At 41.1% G+C, this 19,151-nt stretch overlaps 2 protein-coding genes across 4 annotated transcripts in view; both read left to right on the forward strand.

The window, feature by feature from the left end:
- Positions 1-4,016, forward strand: part of mtnr1aa (melatonin receptor 1A a) — a gene marked incomplete at its 5' end in the record, with an annotated part of 7,991 nt that extends 3,975 nt beyond the window's left edge. Inside the window, one exon of the mRNA XM_020614285.1 lies at positions 2,986-4,016. Within this exon, the coding sequence (XP_020469941.1) occupies positions 2,986-3,728 (743 nt within the window). The remainder of the gene's footprint in view (positions 1-2,985) is intronic.
- A 6,184-nt stretch (positions 4,017-10,200) lies between these two features.
- sorbs2a (sorbin and SH3 domain containing 2a) overlaps positions 10,201-19,151 on the forward strand; it is a 126,004-nt gene continuing 117,053 nt past the window's right edge. For all 3 annotated transcript variants that reach the window (XM_020614349.1, XM_020614350.1, XM_020614351.1), the window contains exons 1-2: positions 10,201-10,487; positions 12,851-12,940. The gene's annotated coding sequence lies outside the window, so the exon portion shown is untranslated. The remainder of the gene's footprint in view (positions 10,488-12,850; positions 12,941-19,151) is intronic.

The raw sequence follows: 19,151 nt of genomic DNA on the forward strand, positions 1-19,151 counted from the left end.
TATTCAGCTGGGCTTTAATATTATTATTGAGGCCGTGCCAGAAGGCCGCTCGTAGCGGGCGGTCCTCCCAGTCGGCCTCAGTAGCAAGAACTCGGAAGTCGACAGCATAGTCTAGGACCCGCCGAGCCCCCTGACGGATGTTCAGTAGTTCCTTAGATGCTTGGCTTTGGTGGGATAAAGGAGAGCCCCATAATGTGACTTCACCACATGATTCACTGCACAATACTCTGCATTCCCTTATGCTAACCTTAAAGTTGCACATTTTTTTTTATATATTAACAAATGATAATTGTCAAATAATTTTTAGTAATGTGATATGGGCCTCCTACAATACTGTTAGGGCGGCGGCACTGCAGCAGGAAACCCCGGCATGTGTCCACATTGCCGTCAAAAATGTCAGGCCCGGATATTGGAGGATCTGGGCGGGGACTGGTAGAAAGTGTGGATGGGCAATTCTGTTGAGATAACATCAGGGAGGTGAGTTGTGTTACCTGTTGTGTGAGTCCTGCCAGGTCATGTTGCTGCTGCTGCAGTGCCTGAGCTACTGTATTTGTGCGTTTGACGGTGGTCTGCCTGCACCGGAGTCAGCAGGGTACATGTTGGCCAGTTCTTTGTTAGGACGGCTCGAACACAGAAGTGAGCGAGTCGCAAAAAGGGACGGACCCAGGTGGCTGACTTCAATGCAGGCAGTGCTAGTTTATTTACAGTGTTAAATAAGTGACAAGAAATAAACAGTAGAGTAACAGTGAGACCGGGTGTCGAGCTTTGGAGGAGAACACAGTCAATGGTGGAGATGATGAGAAGAGGACCGGGCTGTGGACACTGGGACTCACTCCTGGACTGGTCGAGTAGGATGTTACTGAAGATGAACAGAAATAGTACATACGGTAAGTAGTAGACTGTGCATCGACCTGCAGGGTGGTGGTGAAGCAGAGCGGAGGAGGTCCGTGGTCCGAAGGAGCAACTGAGGCGAAGGGGGAATGAATCTAAACAACTGGAAAGAGGGAGACAAAAAACCAACTAACACAGATCTATAAGAACGACGGGGAACAAACGGGATAACGTAATCAGGGTAAGGGAGTGAAAACGGAGCGAGGGGAGTGAGAAAGTAGGTGCAGCCGGGCAAACCTGACAAATACACCCACACATGATTAATTTTGCAGTATTGATTCGGTGGGGTTGTTACTGGTGCACTTTTCTTCTGATTGCTAAGTTTGGTAGAACAGTGATGGTGACTGGACAGGTGAGCAGGCCTGGCTCTCAGATGTGATTGCCTGTCAGGTCAACTGGGCCAGCCACTGTATAACTTGAACAAATACAATGTGGATATTATGTGTCAAACTACTAAATATCTGCAGATATTTGCTTGGGTTAGGACAGGATTCAGGGAATCTTTGTATTAAGGTCAAAGTGACGATGGGCTATGATAGGTTAGGGTTAGAGACTAGTGTCCCAGGTAATGGTGTATATAATGGCCTCTTTGGGGCCAAATAATGTGTAAACATAATTTAACTTCAGATTCTGTAAGAATGCTCACCCATTCTTTGGAACGCTTAACTGTGTATTTTCAACTGACAGCCCATGGGACATTTTAGGAACAATTTCTTACTTTCCAAAGTATTCTCACGCTCAAGGTCCTTACAAGAGCACACACACACACAGACACACACACACACACATAAATGCAGTAAAGCTCTGTAGCAGTCATGGGATCTTGTGATAATACCAGGTGCAGCTCATTTCCTATAGAAGGCAGATCAATGACAGAAAGGACAAACTCTAATTAACAGCCACATGTGAAGTGGAATGGTTGGTATGGACAATAACATGCTGGTCAGTGGTGTGCATCTAATGCTTTGGTGAGTCTGACTGATCTCCCTGTGAGTTAAGGGGCCGTGTGTCTGATACCTAGGGACCAAATTTCAGTGCAGGGATAGAATTTACTCTTGCACTGCAGTGACTGTAGAGATATACTGTATAGGATGTGCTTAGTTCCCAATTGACATGCAGTAAATGCATCTTATCATCTGTGACAAGGTGTTGTCATGTAGGCAAAACTGAATCCATGCATGTCAGGAGGCCTCATGGTGCTCGCTGCTATACAAGCAAATCATCACTGCCCTTCATTATTCTCCACCACCAAAAGGTGACAGCTGAATGCAAGTTGGAAGTTCACACATGGCAAGTCATCAGGGGAGGATACCAAAAGTGCTCATGCATTCACACAAGTTGCACTGTGCACACAAGCAATACTAAATTTGCAGATGCATTCAGTTTCGAGGCCACTTTCCTGTTGAAGTAGCAGCAAAAACAAACCGAGGTATCCAAAGGATTGTTATAACCCAGTGTATTGCTCAAATTAGGACTCTCTGGCTTAAATAACAGACCTTTTTCAAAGCAGACATTTTTCAAACTAATAATAATGATATCAATGCCATTCCAAATGCTAGGGGCAAGTTTTCATAGTCAAGGAGTTATATTATGAGGGTCAAACTATAATGGAAATATAGCTTTTAGATGGAATGGCATTAGGGAGACAGTGAGCTGCCTTGGCACAGGTGGCCAGTTTGTTCTGCTTCCATCGTGGGGCGGCTGTGGTTCAGCGGGTAGAGCAGTTGTCTCCCAACCAGAGGGTTCGAAGTTCGAATCACGGTGCCTGCAGTCCACATGTTGAAGTGTCCTTGGGCAAGCCACTGAACCCCCAAGTTGCCCCCGATGGTTAGAGCCATTGGTGTGAGTTGGCGCCGCAGATGGCTGCCTTGGTTCTGTACCAGAAACAAATTCCTTGTGTGTAACACACTTGGCCAAATAAAGGTGATTATTGTCAGTGACTCATGTGTTTTCCCTTGTCTCTCCTTGTCTGTAGGGAACATCTTTGTGGTGAGCCTGGCAGTGGCAGACCTTGTGGTGGCCATCTACCCGTACCCTCTGGTCCTCACCTCCATATTCCACAATGGCTGGAATCTGGGTTATGCCCACTGCCAGATCAGCGCAGTGGTGTCAGTGTCATTGGCTCCATTTTTAATATCACTGGAATCGCCATCAATCGATACTGTTACATCTGCCACAGCCTCAAGTACGATAAACTGTACAGTGACAAAAACTCTGTCTGTTATGTAATGATAATCTGGGCACTGACTGTAGTGGCCATCGTGCCCAACCTATTTGTGGGTTCACTTCAGTATGACCCACGAATTTACTCCTGCACTTTTGAGCAGTCGGCCAGCTCAGCGTACACTATCACAGTGGTTTTCTTTCACTTTATTTTGCCCATTATGATTGTCACCTACTGCTACCTGCGCATCTGGATACTGGTTATACAGGTGAGAAGACGTGTCAAACCGGACAATCGGCCCAAGCTAACGCCACATGATGTTAGAAACTTTGTCACCATGTTTGTAGTGTTTGTGCTCTTTGCTGTGTGCTGGGCACCGCTCAACTTCATTGGCCTGGCTGTGGCAATCAAGCCACACATAGTGGTTCCCCTCATCCCCGAGTGGTTATTTGTGGCCAGCTACTTCATGGCCTACTTCAACAGCTGCCTTAATGCCATTGTATATGGTGTACTGAACCAGAATTTCCGGCGCGAGTACAAGCGCATTGTTGTTTCAGTGTGCACGGCACGAATCTTCTTTCAGGACAGTTCTAATGATGCAGGGGAGAGGCTCAAGAGTAAACCGTCACCACTGATGACGAACAATAACCAGGTCAAGGTGGACTCTGTTTGAGACGGAACTCAGAGGAATACGGAGCAGACAAACAAATAAGTTGTGGCTGAGAAACAGAAAAAAGAGTGAGGAAAATACCAAATATATAACCTCCAACCTGTTCACAAACCGTCATATGGTGCTATCTGACCACTGAACAACAAAACAGGGGCGCATATTGTCTGTCTTTTATGATGCACTTTTGTGTGACTCTGTAGCACCATAAATATATGATGTCTGTTTTGTTTTCTTGTTTACAGTGTGATATAAATGTATCACGCATTATGTAAGTATTTATTTTGTAAAATGTCATGTAGCTATATGGTAAGATGTATCAGTTAGAGACACCAATCAACCTAAGCTGCATGTCTTTGGACTGTGGGAGGAAGCTGGAGTACCCAGAGAGAACCCACGCAAGCATGGGGAGAACATGCAAACTCCACACAGAAAGGTCCCAGGTGGGACCCGAACCTGGAACCTTCTCGCCGTGAGGCAACGGCGCTAACCACTGTGCCGCCCAAGTTCATTATACTGTATGCATAGATATCAGGAATAAAATAAAATTTGACAATATACAATTTGATATTGATTGAGGATCTACTGGAGGATCTGTGTTCAATTTACTGACAAATGCAAGGTTATTGCAATTCTGTATGTTCATTCTGAAATTCCAGTATATAACAAATTGTCAGGGCCGCTGGGCGGCCGCTGCCTCTCCTCCACCTTTCTCTCCTCTATTTTCTTGATCTGCGGGATTCTGCACCTCAGCTGTGTTGCACTCGGTAATTGGCGAATCGTTTGTAGGTGCACACAGCTGGGGTGCATCCCGCTGATTAGTTTTTCCTCCTTATTTATACCTCGGGCAGACGCTCCGCCGTCGCCGGATCATTGCGACATGTTATGGACAATACTTACCCTGTGTAAGTTCAAAGAAGTGTTATGTTTGACCCACATGTTTAGAAGTGTTTAAGATGCTAAGCTGACAGTCTCTGTGCGTTTTGGCTTGACCTTATCACGCTATTATGCGGTTAGCAATTTTGTCTTCCACGCTGACAGTCCCTGTGCAGTGGATTACATTGTGTACGTTGGTTTTGTTTTTTTCTGTTCACCTGTTCGTTCTCATCCTCTGCTGTTCTAGTTCCTGCCGTTAGTTTGTGTGATTACCTGTTCATTCTGGTCTCCTTAGTCATCACTGCCCTTCCCTTGTTGTAAGTTTTATGGACCCTGTTATGTTGTCACTTGTTGTTGTATTCCATTAAACCTCCTTTTTTTGTACTAGCACCTGGGTCGGCCATCTTGAGTCCTACCCCTAGTTCTCCCTCACCCTCCTGGTGAGGGGGACTAACCCTAACACAAATATTCTTCAAAGCTTTTCCCTTCATTCCTATTGATCAAGATACTGCCTAAAGCAATCGCCTGGAACATGATCATGCTAAATAAAAGTCCAAAAGAGCAAAATAGTTTTTTATTATTTTTTAACCTGCCTGGTTATCAGACTGCTAGTATACATTACCAAATGTCAGAATTTAATTTGGTGATTAACAATGTTATTAGACAATGTTGTGAGTACAATGTTGTTGCTAAATCACAACCCAATTTGTAATCAATGTGAAATTACCCTTATGCCCAGAGAGTACATTTTCATAAAATATCGTCTGTATTTTGTGCACGAACTGAAATAATTAGTGGCATTATATTCAGTAGCAGTACTGGGTTTTACTGCTGTTACAAGGAAATGGTAAATGTGGTATTATTGTCTCTTTCTCTCTCAGACACACACACACACACACACACAGGCTGAGTCCTAAGAATACTTATAGTAATTGCAATGAGCCCAACAACAGATGGAAATACAGAAGAGTATAGTGTTGCTCTTTTTGGAACAGTTCACAACCAAGTCAGTGACTGCCCGGTTTTAAATGAACAATATGTTGTTGGAATGATTAAACTACCTAGGATGTGCAACAGTGAAATAGAGCCTGCAGACACATGGCGCTGGCGGCAGAAGAACCTGTTAACTTTGGCTGATGCTGGACATCTATTGACCTTCAATGGGTGAGGTTTTCAAAGAGCAGTAAATCAATTGTGCATTTAATGATAATTCAAAATTTGAATGGTAATACTAATTGTCAGAAGTTCTACCATGATTTACCAGGAAACCAGTAGCTATTTCATTCCTAGTCTGTAAATGGGGTGGGCAAAATATACAAAACAAAATGGCTGTAAAGTTAAATCAGCATCTGTGGAAAACTGAACATTAAAACTTTAAGTGCTGTTGAATTGGACTCAATCAGTTTTAGCTAAGTGTAACTAATAAACTGGCAACTGAAGGCATTTGAGGCATTTTTTCCCAACCACACTGGTTATTTCGCTTGTCTTCCTTTCATATTTTTGCCAGGGATCAACTGCAGTATGACAGCTTTGCTACAACTCTGAGTAATATGATGGGTCTTTAACCATATGTCGTGTTTTCTTTCTGCACTATGATTCATATGTGTGATATTTGATTTTATTTATTTATTCTTTCAAACATGTAACAACAGTCAGTATGTAATCACACATAATTCCAGACATATCCACAAAAATATTTTCAAATTGCTTATACCTAGTACATGCTTGAACGGAGTAGGAAGAAGTTAGACTTATCTATATTCCAACACAGAAGCTACCAGGCTCTGTCTGCAAACAAAACTGAGCACATAAAAAGTGTTAGTAGGCACCAGAGGACTCTGTAGTACATAAGAAGTAGGAATTGTATGTCCAGTACTGTGCATCACTGTTTGCATATGTGTTACATGGCATGCATGGTCTACCCAGTTAGTGGAAGTCAGACAAAAAGCAACATGCATCACAGAGGAGAATGGCTCAACTGTGCATGTGAACTCAACTCTGCTTACGTAACAGCGGCTGACCATCATCCTCAAAGCAAAAGCTGAAAGAGCCAGTTGCCAGCGGACTCCCTGCCCCCTTCTCTATCCATTTAATCCCAAGAACTGTGTGGTAGTAAAGGACTTACTGGGCTGGGAATGCACAAATATAAAAATACGAGGGATTTACACTGCTCATAAACAGAGTTATATAGTAAACTGGACCCAAATATAAATATATGTATATATGCTTTATTTGCAGCAAAACATAAGAAAAAGTCAGGTGTCAGATAAGCAATGCCACTAATTTGGGACATACAGATTCAATAACAAGAAAGGAAAATAGATTGTATCCTTCACCGTGACAAGGCCACTGAGCTCCAGCAGCGCATATCCACTGAAAAGCAAAATACACCAAATGATGCCTGTATTGGCTTTAGTAAAGCTCTGCAGTCTGTGTAAATGTTGACAGGAAAGATCTCAAATTCTTGAAAAATATTCTAGTTGGCAGAAAAATAATCATCCACTGAAAACATCTTTACAGTATCTGACTAGACTCTCAGCTAAGTACCACTCTCCTGGAGTTATACAGTAACCTGGGCTCCCTCCCCTGGAGTGGTACTTTGTTGGAATATACCGTATAATAGATAGATAGGTAGATAGATAGATAATCCTTTATTGTCACTGTTAACACGTACAATGAAATTTTAGAGTGACCTCCAGTCGGTGCAGCAATAGAAAGAAACAAAACATATAAAATAAGACCATATAAAAAACGTAACCGCTAGAAAAATGAAATAAACAGCAGACCTCTCACACCCCCCCACCCACACACAGGCATATTATATTTTAGCAGCACTGAGTGTAGTCATACTTTGGAAAATAAAATAAACAGTCACAGTGAGGTTTGAGAAATGGAGGCATCTTTTTTAAACTTGCTGCTGAGTGCCACAAACAAAACTCTGTGTCCCACAATCTTGCAGTGTTGGCACACATCTCCAAATGTTGGCAAATAAAGCAAAACTACATGGCTATCTCAAACACAAACTGAGCTGCTGCCACTAAACAGCTCCGCTGGAGCAGCTGGGGTTAAAGGCCTTGCTGAAGGGCACCACAGCGGTGTTAGGGTGAGGCAAGTGCTGATTGGTCATGTGTCCCACACAGATTTAAGCCAGCTGGTATGGGGATTGAACCAATGAGAATCTCACTTCTCTAACCTTCTAGAACCATTTGACTTTCACCTTTAGCATTCAACCATGAAAAATTTTTGCATATTTAAATGCATTTAGTTTTCCTTTTGTCTTTATTTTTGTCACTGGTTACCATGGATGTGCAGGTCTGTGACTGTTTGGAAGAGACCAGCTATCATCAAGATGCCACTCTGACTTCAGTGTTTGTTTTGGTTGGTGCTGAGTCTCATGAAAGATGCTGGACAAGGCAGCTCTGTCTTCTCCAGCTGAAACATAATCCACAGATGAATTTCTGCTGGCACCTGAGAGCTCCCCACAAAAAAAACCCCACTGCACTGTGTTAGAAAGACACAGCAGAAAGAAAACCATAATGATCAAGTTACATAAAATGACAAAGACACCATTAGCAGTATGGTTGTGTTATGACAGCGTACAAACGTTTAACAACAGTTATCAGCATAATTGTCATACTGCACCTCCTCAGAACCATCAAATCTCATTAAAAAAGAGTTATTTTAAAAATGTTCAGCAGCATGACATACCTGTCAGAAATGTCTTCCTTGAAAAATTACAAGAAGCTCTTTTCAATGCCATTCATTATTTATTTGATTCTTTCTACAAAGGGTGACAGCTTCTGTTCTCCCACAGGTTTTGTCTTGCTTTTTGTCATCTTTTATCCAACAACTGAAGTTGTTTTCACACACCTTTTCCCACCTTTTCCCAGGGGAATATGTCAGCCTGCCTGGCCACATAAGATTAATATGAAACTATTCAAGGCATAAAGCAAGAAAAAAGAAACAAAAAAGTGCAGCTGATAATATTTTATATCATTAAAGAAAAGTCAGAAAATGTAGGAAAAATTGTAAAAGCTTTTCATTTTCTTTCAACCATTGAAACCATTGTGACAGTTTGAACTAAATAAATGGAACCAGTGATATCGGTGTGGAAACTTTTATTTGTGCTTTGGATTTTGGCTTTGATTACATGCACCCCGACTCCCCCTTGTTTGTCTTTGAGTGCAGTACTCTTTGCCTCTATCTTGTGAATTAATTCACCTTTAAACAAAATACTGGAAAAAACTAATCAACAGAAACATTGTTAAATTAAAGGCATAAAAAATACAGCTGCAACATATACCTGAAAAAATGGTTGCCCTCTACCAGCTAATCCACTTATTCATGCATCAGCATGGATATGCCACCAACGTTGGGAAGTGGTTTTACATTGTAGCATGGTTTATAAGCAGAGTCTTTGAAAGCACACTGGCTATATAAAGCCTGTGAGAACTCTCAGGCATTTGTCAGCATGATGTTTGGATACCATTCACTTGTCAGGAATCAAGGTCTAAGTCAGTAAGGGTGGATCACATGACACATCATTGTCCTTGTTATCTCAGACAACATGAAGTCCTTATCTTTAAAAATTATGATGTCAATGTATCATTTTTTTTATGTGTACAGTTAAGGTGACAGACAATTTCACCTGTAGATGATACATTTCAACACTGAATGATTTCAGTGTGACAACGTGAGCTACAGTGACCGCTGACAGTTCAACATAAGGACTATGCTATAGTAGGTCTCTGCAGTCACAGGTAAGGAGATTAGGGACAAGAACACTAAGATACTGTAGCTTTCAGTTTGGAACAGTATTAATTCTCTTCTTTCTATATGTGTACAACACTGTGCATGAGCACTAGATTTATCTGCAGATGATATTGCTCAGACAGGCAGAGTGATGACCCATATTTCATTAAATGGTTCTCAGTTTCTACCCCTCATCCCCTTTATTACTTTGAACATCCTGCGAGTATGTGTGTGCACGTGTCTGTGAGGAAGAACCATGCAGCCTAGTGTCCCTGAGCAACACTCGTCAGGGGAGTATTCGACCTTAGATCTTAATATAATGTGGTGAGGTGTCCACACCCTCATTAGTGTGATCCTACTTATAGTTATTAGATAATTAGCTTATTTAAAAATCGCTGTGCACATGATGTCATAATTGTTATGAAGCACTGACCCTCAGGTGCACAGCTCACACAGTACAGATGCATACTCCAAAGGCTTTTATTTCAACAGGACTTTTTCAAAGCATGGAAAATAGGAAAATATTTAAAAAATAAAATAAAATTCAAAAACTGACTGCATTATTATATTTTATATTTACAGTACATGTTCCAGTGAGCCAGCAAAGTGAAACTGAGCCATATTTAATATTTAATATTTATAATTTACATCTAGACATTTCCTACTAAGACATGTCAAAATGTGTCATGGTGCCACAAAATTCCTGTCTTTGGACTTTTATTTTGGTCACTTCCTGCTGGTGGAGATGCAGGAAGCAGGTGAAACAGTTTATCTGCCCCAGTTACCCACAGCTGATTCTCATCAGTGTTACCATCCAGTTCTGCACTTCAGCCACGCTCATACTCTCTTTCCACAGGAGTCTCCACTTAAATTGTTTAGTACCCTTAGTTTAGATGCTGGGCTGGTTCATGTGCATTAGTTGTAATGCTCGTTTTTCCTGCTCCCTCAGGTTTCTTGCCCTTTGTGTTGTTAGTTGGAGTTTTGTTTACCTTGCTGTTTCCCAGTGTACTCAGTGCCTCATGCTGTTGGACTGGTTTTTTTTTTTTTGTCTCTTACCCTGGATTTACTGTTTTGCCTTGGACTGATTACTTGCCTCTGACCTCTGACTCTGTCTCTGCATCTTTCTGTCTGAACACCGTAAGCTACGTCTTGCTATGTTAAAGAAATTGTTTTACTCTACTTGTCAGCCTGTCAGTTGTCTGTATTTGGGTCTTATGTTATTTACTTACTGTTTCACTAAGACCACTGTGACATATGATGTTGTCTAAAGCTTGAGGAAATGTTTTTTGATGATACATTTAAGTAGAATGTTGTACTGTCTCATTTAAGACACACTGGAATCTTTTAATGGTTTTCAGAAATTGGTAATATGCTTTTGAAAACAAGTAAAACCCACAAGTGGATAATTTTTCATGTCTTTGACTTGTGGCAGTGTCTTGGCCTGACCCAGCCCATGTATTAACAGTTAGTAAAACTACTGGTGTAAACATTGGTTTAAAATATTAGACAATGCTCAATCAAAGCAGGACTTAAACCTAACTGGAAAAAAATTAATTTTACTGTGCGTATAAAAAAAATGGGGTAGAATTCATGTTTTCTGAAGACACCTGGGGTGGTATGGTGGTGAAGTGGTTGGCACTGTTGCCTTACAGTGAGAAGGTGTAACTTACAAACCAGGATCTTTGTGTAAAGGGTCGAACACCTATTCATGCACTTGCCACCGGGATGAAGATGTACAGTACCGTGCAAATATTTTGAGCTCTGACATTTACATTATAGGCAGATGTTTCCACAGTTATTCTGTGGACTTGGGCAGACTTTTGTGTTGTCTTTCTCTTCATACAGTCTCAGACTGACTCCATGATGATTAGATTAACTCTCTGGAGCCATATTATCTAATGCAGGACTCGTCGTCGTCGTCGTCAATGAAGATATCATCAGTATCATGATGCACAAAAGATCAAATCAAATTTTATTTGAACAGCACCAAATAACAAAAGTCATCTCAGGACACTTTACAAAGTAAGGTCTAGACCTTACTGTTATCATTATTATTACAGAGGGAAAACCAACAAATCCCCCTTGAGCAGCACTTGGCGACAGTGGGGAGGAAAAACTTCCTTTAACGGAAGAAACCTCCGAGCCTTCTGCCTCGACCGGTTGGGGTGAGTGGATAGAGGAGAGACAAAAGAAGAAAAGCAACAAGACACAACAATCAAACACTGATCAGGTCAATGTGGCTGGTGACTGCTCGTCAGAGACATAGAGCTCCAGGGCCAGGGCAATTTTCAGAAAGGTACAGGGAGAGAGAGAGGACACACTACAAGAGAGAGGAGACACAAAGTTAGTAATGTGTAATGGTGGCATATAGATACATGGAGAGAGGAGAGGAGAGGAGAGAAACTCAGAGCACCATGGCCCCCCCAGCAGCCTAGGTCTATAGCAGCATAACTAAGGGAAGGCTCAGGGTCACTTGATCCAGACCAAACTATAAGCTTTATCAAAAAGGAACGTCTTAAGTCTAATCTTAAAGGTAGAGAAAGGTTGTTTTTTTTTTGTTTTTTTGGAGGGTCGAGTGATCTGAATAAAGAATTAGCACTTGCCTCCACAGTCTTTCTTTTAACTTATGACCACACTAATTAAGTCATTGCTGATCCATGATAAAACAGGAAGCAAACTGATGGATAGATTTAGAAATGAAGGAGGAGAGACAGTTGAGGATGGCCTTAGTAAGAAATTTTAGTTCACAGCAGGGTCTCATTTAGCAAAAGTTCAAGCAGTGATATGTTCTCCTAATGAGGAGTGTGACAGCTTCTGGACATGCTGGGTAGCCATTAATAGTGTTGGCTGGAGGAGACTATCCTCCATGTCTCTTCTGTCTTTGTAGCAGTCCTTCATGCATTTGTGCTGCTCATATAGATGGGTGACAAATTAAAGGAAAAACCTAAATGAGTGGTCTCTTCCAGGATGACTGTAAGATGTTGGGTTTTATTTTAATTTGTCACCTGTCTATGCCTCAACAACCACATTTTCAATTGTGACTGTTTTTATTTTATAAAGTGTCCAAAGCGAAGATGACACATGCCCATACTGTATTTTAACTTTGACTTAATTGCTGAAAAGAGGCTGGCATATGTACTGTTTGTTCTTCCATTCTGTAAACTGAAAAACCCAGTGTCGACTCCTGTGAAGGGGCAGATGTCCAATTGTTTCGTTATGGCTATACAGGACTGAGGTGATTCATTTGGAAGTTGACAAATGTCCCAGATGCCTGAACATGGAGAGGGAAACAAAATTCACAACTTCTGTTGTAGTTTAAATTTACTTACAAAAAAATGTTACGAGTTCAAGCAGTATTTCCACTTTACTTCATTTTCTGGGTAGATTTTTATTTATTTACAATGGAAATGTTGAATTATGTGGTTTAAAAACTTTGTCATCATTTGAGTCACCAAAATTGACATGTGCACCTAAAAATAAATAAAATGTTCTTTCTTCAGTGTTGTGCAACCTCCAGCCAGTCACCCGGGCACATGAACACCTATGATCCATTACAGGACAATGAAGGAAACGGCATCACACACGACAAGGTAGGCAAAGACAAATGACTATACATCTGTTGAAAAAGGAGTCAAGGTGCAAATAAAAGTGTTGTATCCCTGCCAGGCTCTTGTTGGTCATACACAAGAACGTTTCTCATGTGGGCATAATACCCTATGGGGCTGTCAAATCAAAATGACCTGGTCTCAGTTTGGCTGATCCACTACACCATTTTGTGACAAGTTTCCAAGTACAGTACCTTCTGAACAGTGTTTGTGCTGCCAATGTACTGCTTAAACTGCCACCCAATTATATCGTACTGGAGAAAGGGGTTTTTTTTTTTTCTTCCCCTCTGTTAATTTTTGTACCAGTTCCTCCTGGTTACTCTACCAGACACTGATCTTAATGGAGATGCCTTAAAAATTTCATTTGTGGATGTGCAAGTTGGTGCTAAATCTGACCAAGTTGTACTTGTTCACAGCTTTTGCTGTGATGAGGACTGTGTAGAGATATACAGCCTATCCTTGTGGATCATGGTGACTGTCAGGGACCAAGCAGTAAGGCAAAAGACACAGCTTCCAAAGTTCAAAATAAAGGGTTTTTATTAACCCAAAAGCAAGAAAAATACAAAATTAACATCAGATAAACTGGGCCCTAAAAGAGGTCAACAAAAGATAAGGAAACTCAAAATACAGCAAACTGAACTGTCTCAACAAAACCAACTGACCTAGCAAATGACACACACACAGGGAAACATATATACTGGCTGATCAAACCAATAACACACACACAAGGGGTACACTAAAGACACTACCAAAGCAATCAACTAATAAACACTAAACAGACAGTCTGCGCTCAACTAAATATTTCCTTTAAATATAAAGAAATTAACATAACTTGACAAATAAAGCTCTAACATAAACTACCAACAAATAAACAATAAATTTCTCCCAAACTCCCCCCTTTCTTGTATTGGGCACTTGGTGCAGTCCAGGCCTAGTGGGAGGTATTTAAACCTGCTGCTTCCTCAGTCCAATCTTTTAGCTGAACTGCCCCCCCATCCATGGACCAGGAAACACGGTAACTCAAAAGAAAAGGTAAACATTAACAATACAAAATTAATCAAATGTGCATGCTCATTGATCAATTGTGTACGTCTAATATAAATTACCCACCCAAGTCCATGGCTGGTGGTGGTTTCGGCCCTCACATGGTGAAGGCCAGGACTGAGGCCTTCACAGTGACATTTGACCTAGCTTTATGTGTCAGTCTTAACAAATTTGTCTGCTAAATATTGTAAATGTCAATGTGCCAAATCCCATTTCATAAACAGTCAGATATAAAATCCCTGGATTTCATAGCAGATCAAATTCTTCATTTTATTTGGAAGGATGCTCATTAAAAAATAAATTTAGCGGTGTTCTTTTTGTGTAATCGCTATAAAAGTGAATATGCCTATGCCCTGAAATCCATGATCCCTGGTTGCTGCAACATCAACATTTTTTTTCTTTTTCTTTTCAGTTTTCATGAAACAACAGGTGAAAATGCCAGTTTGTGCTTGGTGAAAGTGAGTTGCATTTAACCAGCTTCTGCTGTACTGGACACTGCTGGTGTGTCATGTGTTCTACTGAGGGTAACATATGGGGTTAATGAACTGTGTTGTACAGGACATATGCCTCATTTTGCCTGGAAGAGAATAGTTCATCTCTTTTATCGCCATGATACTGGGTTATTATACCCAATTGTGAATGATGACATTGGAAAGGTTAATTTATGTATATGTCTGTAGTCCTTTTCTGATCTGCAGTATCTTTTCACTGGGACAAAAACATTGTTCTACTTTGTGTTTTAATTTGTAAACTATAAATGAAAAATATAACCCAATGTTAAAAGACTTCTGATGGTTTTGAGAAGGTTGTAGTTGTGGATGGCAAGTACATGACAAGGAAATAAAAAGTCAAGGTTCTGATGGACCATTTTCCATCTATAATATGTGGAAGGAGCAGTTCGCATTTAGTCATTTGGGTTGGCATTGAGTGATAGAAATGGTCATAGCTTCTTTTATATTTAATGGCAGTAGATTACCCCTGGTGTCAATGGAGCAAGTACGTTTTCAATCAAGACTTGGTCAGAATATTTAAGTAGTCTTTTAGACAAAGACATATGGCATATGCAGTTATTTTGAGTGGGACAGTGAGACAAAGAGTGAGCTAAGCTGTCATAGCTTATTATTTAGCCACAGGCTGAGTCAATTAATGCTGGTGTCTGAGGTTTCACTCATATGGTGTAAAATACCTCTTATGATAATAAGAACAAGAAAAATGTACATTAAAAGGATATCTGGGAGGATATTTAATTTTACTGTTGGCTCTCATGCAGCCTTATCTCGAGTGTATATAAACGTGCGTAGTTTGAGTGGCTATATGTTCACAGTAGGTGTTTTTTGTTTTGGTCTCACTATTTTTAATTCTTGCTGTCACCCTCCAGAACTATTTAGAACATCCACTTTCATCACAGTGATGAAACTGTCCACCTACAATCTCTTTCTCTCCCACTCACTGTCTACCATGTCCAACCAAAGGCAGTGGGGTCTGCTATGGCCCCCTGGGCTCTGTCAGCCAGCTCCTGGCTCCTATGTTACACACACACACACACACACACACACACACACACACACACACAGTCCAGTGTCTTTCCTAGTGCTACCCTGTGGACAGAGATGCTAATTTGAAGCATTCCTGGATGAGACAGCTCTGCAAGAATATCAGCTTGAGTCCACTGAGAAGACTTGTAATGCTTCTCTCACAAGCACAACAGCCCTTAGTGTGATTGTGTGTACTTGACTGTGTAGTGTTGATTTGCATTGTGTACAGGATGCTTTGTCCTATTTGTTGAGCATTTATGTCATTCAGTAAAGCATCATTGGTCTATAATGAATTGGAAAAACAGCTGATTACAGGGAGTTGAAAACAAATTGGAGTATAGAGTACCTGATGTCATACATATTTAATGAGCTTAAAAACGTGTTCATTCATATTGGGCACACTGAGCTGTGTGCTGCTGCTATTTTTAGATCCTCTGTTTCTGGCTTGGCACGTGAGGCTTTGAGAATGTCAAAAGAGAGCTACAAGAAAAAAAAGATGGAAAATGTCAAATATGACAGAGCTGCTGAGAATATCTGTGCATGTTTTCTTTTTTTTTTCTAAATATTGTCACCATGATTAGCGTCAGGCATAGAGGTGGAACACTGGCCTTTTGCCCATCAGGGAAGACATGGTTGTTTAGGTTTAATGCTTCTCTTCTCCCAATGAAAAGATGATCTGGGGGGGAATGCCGTTGCTATTTTTAGTATAGTGTGTTCATGTGGGAAGAGAGAGATGTGGTGATGGATATGCTAAATACATTAGCCAGGTACTAAACTTTGACTGGAGGGGTTAATGAGATGAAATCAATACCACTTTGTCAATGTTCAGTTAAATTTTTTTCTTACTAAGCAGGCTATCTCAGAAATCTGTTTAATCAGTATTTCTATCTGTATAATGGATAAAACGACTACATGTGTAGGACGATAGTCACAATATTGGCTGATTTTCAGTTCCCTTACTTTAATGGTCGTCAAGCTCGACCCGGAAGTCGCTCTGGTCCAAAGTAATGAAGGACAGAGCTCTTATTTTTTTGAGGAGAGAGGAGGCTACTTGCTGGAGCCAGTGCATCCGTCATGGAAGCCTGTTGCGAATTGACATGCCCTTTTGTCGTAAAGCAGTTTGTGATTGGACGCTTCATATGAAGGCTCTAGGAAAGGATGTCTCATATCAGTTAAAACATGTTTCCTTGGTTCCTTTGTCCTTGCATTCCCCCCCCCCGCGTCTTGTCTGAGAGGGTAAAAATGTACATTTTCGGAGTGACCAAAACTATTCACCCTGTTTTCTGATCTCACCCAAGATAGTTTATTTTAAATTGTTGTGCACATTCCTACCACCCTATCCATCCACCACCAACAGAATATTTTTGACAGTACACCGGCACTTCAACACATTGAAGTCACTGTGCTCTTCACAGAGGGGAAAAACACAGGTGTAATAATGAATGTCAATGACACTTCTCTATTTAATTGTTCCACTAAGTCGTGCCAGAGAGCCAGCATGTGCTGGGTGTGGGACACCTACGGATCTGGAACACAGCCATTGTCAATGTATTGCATCTCTTCCTGCTGTAGTATCTATGTCTGAAAAGGTGTTTAGCAAGAGATACAATATTTAGTTCTGAGGTGCTGTTCAGGTTGCCCACAACACAACGCTTATAACAACATTTTGTGCCATCCATCTAAAGTTAATTAACCCTGACAGATTCAGTCCATGCAATTTGGAACTGCAGTGCTCATTTCCATTCTTACTTCTAGTGGTCTTGACACAGCTCTAGGCTACACTGCAGACATGGTCTGTCTGGTCTGTGGATTATTGCCTGAATTAAGTTAAATCCCTGTAACTGTTTTAGTAGCTCTCTTCTCAGTTTCAGGTCTGTTTCTCTGAAGACTACTAGAGAGTTCACGCTGAAAGGTTTGTATGTGTGAAAGACGCAGACAGTCTAGTTCATTTCCGTCCGTGGATGTCCTGTCACTTCATCTTCTTTTTGATTGTTACTGTGATGTGTCAGAGCTGTTCGTCAAAAAAAACATGCAAGATCACAGGAGGGGCAATTTCTATAGCAATCCCCCTGACCACTGAGAGGCTAAAGGGTCCTTTGCATAATGTTCTTCTATGTCATCTTGTCTCTGGAATAGGAAGGTCATGTCTGTCTGTTTTGTCCTAAGTGTTAAAATCTTGTGGAAACAAAACTCCAATGGGTAAAATATGTGTAACAGGCAGATTTTCTTCTCTGCCTTTCATGTTGTATTTGTTTATTTACTAGGGACATAGAAAAGGGCAACCGACTAGCAATGGCGGACATGTTGGAAGCGGATGGCTTGAGTAACAGCTCTCAAAACCACAAACGCCATAAACTCAGTGTAAAATGACTAGGACTCAATCAAATGTTTCCTGGTGTGGCCAGGCCAGGCAAGCTCTAATTTAGCTACAATAATTTAGGTAGTGTCTTTACACGTTTTGTTGCCATAGCTGTTAAGCTGAAGCACCTCTGCAGAGTAGCACATTGACATTTGTATAATTACATGATACAGTGGGAATGCGTCTCTGCTCCAAGGCATCGATTCTGCTGTATGGTCATTTTGAAGGTTACAGTTTGTGCTACTGTATTATACAGAGAGGTGTTTCTATTGTTTAACCTAATGGACAAAATAATAAAAACATCTGTTAGTATATTGTATCACACAGTTGATGCAGCATCTCTCTAAAACAGTCTGAACAAAAACGGAACACTGTCACCTTCATGAAGTGAGGATTTATTACAAGACTGTTGTATTAGATTGCAGTAGTTTTAGCAAGGTGTACCTACTAAACCACCAACGGAGTGTATGTTCAGCTGTCAGAACTCACAGCTGCATCAGTCGTCAGCTGCTAATGTGCACACACTGACCACATCAGGGTCTGCCTGTACTCATAGGCTTACAATGTGTAACCGCTCTATTTCACACTAGCTGTGCCCTCTAACGGAATCTACAGAGCCGATGCATCACCCGTCGTGACACTGACACAAAGTTCCAAAATGACTTGTCTTGTGTGCCACTAACAGCCACACTCCAACCTGTTACTGGCTTCAGTAGTTTAGGGAATTCAGCCAGCGATGTCCCCACTGCACCTGTTCACACAATGTAAAGTGCGTGTGTGTGTGTCACAGTAAAAACCCAGAGGGAAACATTCAAAACTATTTCTGAGGGAACAGGCTTGGGGCAAGGCCAGGGAGGAACAACAGCCCAGCACTGAACAACAGACCCATCCTTGTTGTCTAGGGAATGGTGCTCGATGCAGTGACCTCACACAACCCAGTTCACAACATCAAATCCCTCAGAGATAAAACTGCAGTAAAGTGCAGGGCAGAATATTTTGACCGGCCTACTCATTTTGCCCAGCGAAGGTTACAGCTGATTTACAACACAAGATCCAGTAACATTTAGACAGTTTTTTTTTTTTTTTTTTACAAAATTTGAGATGCATTTAAAATGCAGTTCTTGCAAAGTTCTATGCTGTTTTGAAAGCAATGCTTTGGCTTTGTAGATTTAGTTTTAGGGTGGAATTTATTTCAGGAGCGTTTTAATTGAGCAATAATCAGAGCTGTGGGTTTGTCTAATCCCTCTGTGAGGCATAA

Source organism: Monopterus albus, unplaced genomic scaffold, assembly GCF_001952655.1.
Source record: "Monopterus albus unplaced genomic scaffold, M_albus_1.0 scaffold144.1, whole genome shotgun sequence".
NCBI lineage: Eukaryota > Metazoa > Chordata > Actinopteri > Synbranchiformes > Synbranchidae > Monopterus > Monopterus albus.